Source organism: Prionailurus viverrinus, chromosome C1, assembly GCF_022837055.1.
Source record: "Prionailurus viverrinus isolate Anna chromosome C1, UM_Priviv_1.0, whole genome shotgun sequence".
Taxonomy (NCBI): Eukaryota; Metazoa; Chordata; class Mammalia; order Carnivora; family Felidae; genus Prionailurus; species Prionailurus viverrinus.
Window position 1 is genome coordinate 81,660,190 of NC_062568.1, and position 7,311 is coordinate 81,667,500.

General features: G+C 38.9%; 1 protein-coding gene across 5 annotated transcripts in view; it reads left to right on the plus strand.

Moving 5' to 3' along the window:
• The window catches only part of ZEB2 (zinc finger E-box binding homeobox 2), a 130,180-nt gene that overhangs the window by 118,792 nt on the left and 4,077 nt on the right, over positions 1-7,311 (plus strand). For all 5 annotated transcript variants that reach the window (XM_047872658.1, XM_047872654.1, XM_047872655.1 and 2 more), the window contains exons 8-9: positions 8-1,977; positions 3,389-3,569. In XM_047872658.1, the coding sequence (XP_047728614.1) occupies positions 8-1,977; positions 3,389-3,569 (2,151 nt within the window). The remainder of the gene's footprint in view (positions 1-7; positions 1,978-3,388; positions 3,570-7,311) is intronic.

The window sequence follows — 7,311 nt, forward strand, 5'->3', positions numbered from 1 at the left end:
ATTTTAGGTGAAAAACCGTACGAGTGCCCAAACTGCAAGAAACGTTTCTCCCATTCTGGTTCCTACAGTTCACACATCAGCAGCAAGAAATGTATTGGTTTAATCTCTGTAAATGGCCGAATGAGAAACAATATCAAGACGGGTTCTTCCCCTAATTCTGTTTCTTCTTCTCCTACTAATTCAGCTATTACCCAGTTACGAAACAAATTGGAGAATGGAAAACCACTTAGTATGTCTGAACAGACAGGCTTACTTAAAATTAAAACAGAACCACTAGACTTCAATGACTATAAAGTTCTCATGGCCACACACGGGTTTAGTGGCACTAGTCCCTTTATGAATGGTGCACTTGGAGCCACCAGCCCTTTGGGAGTCCATCCGTCTGCCCAGAGTCCAATGCAGCACTTAGGTGTAGGGATGGAAACCCCTTTACTCGGATTCCCCGCAATGAATAGTAACCTAAGCGAGGTTCAAAAGGTTCTACAGATTGTGGACAATACGGTTTCCAGGCAAAAAATGGACTGCAAGGCTGAAGAAATTTCGAAGTTGAAAGGTTATCACATGAAGGATCCATGCTCTCAACCTGAGGAACAAGGAGTCACTTCTCCTAATATTCCACCCGTAGGTCTTCCAGTAGTGAGTCATAATGGTGCCACTAAAAGTATTATTGACTATACATTAGAAAAAGTCAATGAAGCCAAAGCTTGCCTCCAGAGCTTGACTACTGACTCAAGGAGACAGATCAGTAATATAAAGAAAGAGAAGCTACGTACTTTAATAGATTTGGTCACTGATGATAAAATGATTGAGAACCACAACATATCCACTCCATTTTCATGCCAGTTCTGTAAAGAAAGTTTTCCCGGCCCCATTCCCTTGCATCAGCATGAACGTTACCTTTGTAAGATGAATGAAGAGATCAAGGCAGTCCTGCAACCTCATGACAACATAGTCCCCAACAAAGCCGGAGTTTTTGTTGATAATAAAGCCCTCCTCTTGTCATCTGTACTTTCTGAGAAAGGAATGACAAGCCCCATCAACCCATATAAGGACCACATGTCTGTACTGAAAGCGTATTATGCTATGAACATGGAGCCCAATTCTGATGAACTGCTGAAAATTTCCATTGCTGTGGGCCTTCCTCAGGAATTTGTGAAGGAATGGTTTGAGCAACGAAAAGTCTACCAGTATTCGAATTCCAGGTCACCATCACTGGAAAGGAACTCCAAGCCGCTAGCTCCCAACAGTAACCCTCCCACAAAAGACTCTTTATTACCCAGGTCTCCCGTAAAGCCTATGGACTCCATAACATCGCCATCCATAGCAGAACTCCACAACAGTGTGACAAATTGTGATCCTCCTCTCAGGCTAACCAAACCTTCCCATTTCACCAATATTAAACCAGTTGAAAAATTGGACCACTCAAGGAGTAATACTCCCTCTCCCTTAAATCTTTCCTCCACATCTTCTAAAAACTCCCACAGTAGTTCTTACACTCCAAACAGCTTCTCTTCTGAGGAGCTGCAGGCTGAGCCTTTGGACTTGTCATTACCAAAACAGATGAAAGAACCCAAAAGTATTATAGCCACGAAGAACAAAACGAAAGCTAACAGCATAAATTTAGACCATAACAGTGTTTCTTCATCATCTGAAAACTCAGATGAGCCTCTAAACTTGACTTTTATCAAGAAGGAGTTTTCAAACTCAAATAATCTGGACAACAAAAGCACTAACCCAGTGTTCGGCATGAACCCCTTTAGTGCCAAAACTTTATACACAGCTCTTCCTCCACAAAGCGCATTTCCCCCTGCCACTTTCATGCCACCAGTGCAGACCAGCATCCCTGGGCTACGACCATACCCAGGACTGGATCAGATGAGCTTCCTACCACATATGGCCTATACCTACCCAACTGGGGCGGCTACTTTTGCTGACATGCAGCAAAGGAGAAAGTACCAGCGGAAACAAGGATTTCAGGTAATGATACCTATCCTTTTGCTCCGAACAGAGGAGATGAAAACTATATTATAGCGTGTACGCACACGTAGGGGGAAAAAAATCTGAGTGAGAAAACCAAGTGCCGTGTTTTCAGCAGACATGGCAGTTTGTTTTCACTTGAACCTCAAACTGAGTGGGCTAGCCAAATAAGTGGAGAATCAGTGGAACACTGCTCTGTGGAAGCACATGTGCCCTAAAAAAGAGGAAGACTTTAATACCTGTTTTGGAGGTTTATTTAGATTGATCTGTACGTTTTTAGAATCACACATCGATAGCAATATTGGACAGGGTTTACGTAGACGCTAAAAGTTACCATTTACAACAGTCACATACTTGTATAGATGTTCACAATTTGCAATCATTACATGTACAAATTTGACATGTACTTGGTCTTATAGAAAATCGTGTATTTTGAAGAGTATTTTAGAAAATATTTTGTGCATGCCACTTGACTTCTTACGTAGTTTTCGGACCAGTAAGTAATTTATGGTTTTCGAATACAAAAGCAGGTATGTTTTAACAACACGGATTATAATCCCTATTTGGAAAATAGGAGCACAAGGAGCAGTGTACCTTTGTAACAGCTGTTCCAGGATTCCAATTTCCAGTGCATCTGCCCTCTCTGTAAATGTATTTAAGCCTATTTAATCTCCTCTAATATTAATTAGTGCAAACGTAGTCTAAGAAAACTGAACTGTGAGCTAGCAAATGGAAATGTATGTTATCATGCAAGTTTGCACTCCTTTGGATCAAGACAAAATAAATATCAAGAAATTTAATAATTTACTGATCCACATTCATTATTGCTCAATGCTGAAGGCTGTTTTAACATAGATAGAACATTGATAAAAAGTGTTATTAATATTCCCTATTTCAAATTAGAAAATTAAATATAAAAATATAGCTTGAGGCCTTTAGTTGGTAGACATACATTTAAATAGATTGCATAATAATAACATTTTGTACCTAAATATAAAATTCAATTAAAATGGGGTTTCTACAGCTACAGATCATTTCTAAAGTTAACCACGCTGGAAAACACACAAATTCTGATGTGTAATGTTCACTCATGGATATTTCCCAATATAAAGAAAACTAAGGATTTTAGAAAATGTTATGTTTTTCTCACCTTCAGAGTTGACTGTGTTCTACCCTTGAAAAACAATGAGCTGTACCATGTAGGGCAGAGAGGGTTTATATTTTTGTGGAAATGTGAGACCTCATCCATTATTCGTGGAAAGTAATAGGTTTAAAACAAACAAACAAACAAACAAACGAGATCGATTAATAGCCAGCACTTTTGAGGTTCTCCAAATGTCAGCCTACGTGAAGTTGTTTGGTATAAACACAAAGAGAAGAGACTGTGTTGAACTATGTGATTATATCACAGGGAGAATTGCTTGATGGAGCACAAGACTACATGTCAGGCCTAGATGACATGACAGACTCCGACTCCTGTCTGTCTCGAAAGAAGATCAAGAAGACAGAGAGTGGCATGTATGCATGTGACTTATGTGACAAGACATTCCAGAAAAGCAGTTCCCTTCTGCGACATAAATACGAACACACAGGTATGAGTGACTTTGACTAGCTAGTTAGAGCTTCCCGGCCTGCTGTACATTTCATAATATTTAATGAGTACACTTGTGCAACATAAGATGGAACATATGCTGATACCTTCAACAAGGAAGAAATAATGCTTTTGCCTAGTTCAGTAGGACTTTTTTGTTGCCTGTTTATTGGATCATTCGTGTGTTTATGCGTGTGCTTGTCTTCAGATCTTTCAAGTTAATCTGGAAGCCAAATTCACAAATCCCGTCAAAGGTATATTTAAGTGGCCAGGGCAATGAAATGGCATGACACGGCCCCGCTACTGAAAATGTGTTCAAATTCCTCAGTTGTAGTGACTCTGTTTATGCGAAAATTTAATGAAAAATTCAGCCAGTCGTATATTAGTTTGATCACCCAAACTTCAAGTAAGCTACGACTTGGAGGTGGTTCTGTTTGGTTTTATAAATTGGCCATTTTTTGAATAAAGCAGAAGTGTTAGGACTGGCAGAGAGAAAGGTATAAGTCAAGTAATCTGCCAGACGAGCTACTGAAGCTACTTCTGTTTGAAAGATGACAATAAAACTTTCTAAATTTAATTAGCTTATTTCCAATGCACGCGTTACCGATTAGGAACAATCATACAGAGTTGACAAGATCGCAGCCTTGTTCTTCCCTCTGAGTGAGTAGAGAGATAGTGGGTTAATCTTTCAAGCCAAGGGAGAAGTACCATAATGTGGAGCAGCATTGGTTCCCACAATCCCAGATCTGCTCCGCAGCCCCGTGGTGGAGCTACACCTGTGCTCGCTCCCTCCCTCCTTCTCCTTCCACCTTTGACCACAAAGCAACCCAGCCCCATCCCTGTCCCTAGTCCCTAACCTGTTTCCAACTTTTCTCCTCGGGATATTTGGCATGCTGTACTGGCCCGAGATGGAAAAAGGAAAGAGTGTAGGTCCTCAAGCGAAATACTGGCAGGGGGAAATGATATGAAAACTCTCATTTTAAACGAAAAAGTCTAGTATCATACATTTTAACATAGGGCAAAAAAATATTAGTCTACCAATGCTTTTGGGGGGAAAGTGATGAAAAGACAAAAAAGAAAAAGATAAGAGAAGGTAATGTGAACACTTTCTGCTGTATTCTGACAAAGTACACTGCGCCCTTTTTAGTATTTGAAAATATCCCTGGGGAGCACTCGTCCTCATCATCTGCCCTTGTCCCTCACTGGGCATGTGCGGGAGGCAGCACAGTGACCAGGACCTGCCCGAGTGGGGGGAGGTTGGGTGAATAGTAGGTGTTCAGGGTATTTGTGAAGAGAACAAGGTTGGTAAATAGCAGTACCCTTACTGCAGCCACACCAATTCTCTCTTTCTTCAACTGTCTGATATTAGTTAATATTGTTTTAAAAGCTCAACTATTGATACTCCAAAGACAACCTAGTTTGAAAAGCAAATCCTGATAGTTTCTGCACTTGTGTGGTATAATTCAATGTTTGAAACGTCAGAATTTTCCTGTATTTGTCTTTTATCCTAGATATCATAGATGTTTTCTTTAGTACTAAGTCCTATTTAAATATTTATGAAGATATTTTCATATCTAAATTTACTTTAATATTGTAATCAACCTCAAATATATTTTGTATTTCATTATTCAGCTACAATAGGCACATCACTGAAGGCATCTTTCCCTCTCTGATTGATTTTATTATATGACCATATGCAAACTCTATCATTTACTACATGGTGAGTCTAAAACTTTTATTTTAGTGAGGGCTATCATACATATTGACATCCAGTCAATATCTTTATTTCTTACAAATGAGAGAGTCCATAAACTTCATAGGCATATAGATAGTTGAGAGACCCAAAAGTTGACAAACATAAATATGCATCATCAATTTGCAAAATATGCTGTATTTTAAAAAATAAAAATAAAATGTTCTGGTTCCTTAAGATGTAAGAAGATCTGCTGCCTGGAAGTAATGTATAGCAACAAGATGCTAATCATCCAATGGGTTCTTTAAACATGTGATTAGTTATCCTCCCGTTGGCTTCCTAGCTTGTCACGTTTCCAGTGTGTTAACTTTTTGGTCTCTTGACCAAACATCTCATGACGTTACTACTGTCAGTGTATTAGGTTCCATCAATGTGAAGTTCTCCATGACTTTTCTAGCACTATGATGTACGTAAAAATTTAGTCCATTTCCCTTCCCTAATTGGGCCCAGAAGCCTTTTGTTTGTTTATGTTAAGCTAGTAATGCTTTGGGAATGTACTAATGTGAAAATTGCAAGTGAAAACAGTCTTTGGGTTGACTGAATCTAAGGTTTGGGAAATGAAGTTGAATCATCATTTGTTTATGTGCTAACTACAAATGTGTCATTGATAACGTGTGTTTGTTGCATCTCTACAATTTAACATATAGGATGGCTTAAATTAAGAAGGAAATTACGAGCTACCTATTCTTGAGACCTTGTGCTCTTTTACCTTGACCTGTTTAATTTATTTCCTAGGCAGACACCAAAGACATAATGCTTAATTTCCTTTACCCATGGCGTATTGCTGGCTTGCTTTTCCTGGGGCCTAGGCCTGGGATCGAGACTGGGAGACAGAAAGGGAATACTCTCCAAATGTTGACTTCAACGGGATTAATTGTCACAGGCCAGGACTGTGAAACACAAAATCTGAAACTCCCGTTAGACCCTGTCAAGAACTCCTTTGTATTCCACTGCAATTTAAATCTGACATGTCTTGAGTAATTTCTCTATTGAGACATGGTGGTAGGTACTCTTAACCCTACCTTATTCAGAAAAGTAATAGAAATATTTCTACTTTTGAGTAGATAAAGTCAAAGTTTTAAATAAATTACCAATTTTGTTTCTCAGTTATGTGATAATATTTTTCATACCACAAACCTTCCATTTATTAACTTCAGTTATCATTCTAGCTGTCAGGTGAATCATGAACCTTGAGATTAGAGAAACAAAATTACCCTAAAAAAGTTTTGATTCACTCAGTGTCAAGTTGGATGTTTTTCTGAATCTTGCCCATATAGAAATTTAATTCCAGAACGTCTTGATTTGAATCAGGTAAACCAGTCAAACAGATTTAAAAAAGATGAACATCCAAGTCAGGCCTCATTTAAATTGAATGTATTAAATACTTACTAGTGACACTTCTGGAGATTAGTAGTAGACTATTTCATCAAGATACAGGTCAGTCCCCCTACACTTACGCCCAAATTCTGTCCTTTGCCTGGCATAATAGCTGTACATTTCATTCTCTCAGGTTGTCAGTTCATAATGTAGAATTAATATATTTAAGCATATCATTTATTATTGACTGAATTCCTTGAAAATCGATTGTCTGCAATCATAGAATACCTATATAATAGACTGCAGTTTCATGGGCATCCCCCAAGCATTTCCACCAGGCCTTGAAAGTTGTCCTGGAGAGTGTGTGTTCTCTCTCAGGGCATTGCTCTGTGTTTTGTTTCTTTGGAAAAGAGAGAGCCATACCAACTGTGGCAACTGTGATGTTCACTCACAATTATTCACAGCCGATCTGTGAAGTCACCTAACTGTCCCACTTTTCTCTGCTCCTGAGCTGATGAGACATCCAAAGGAGGCTGTAGGACAGTTCCACTCAGGCATGCCCTAGCAACTAAAGCACCAAGAAATTTTCCATCTACCACCTGTCTTCTTTCCTTCAGATTTACTTCTTCCATGTACTCTTCTTATCTTGCTTATAACTTGAGAATTATTGAGC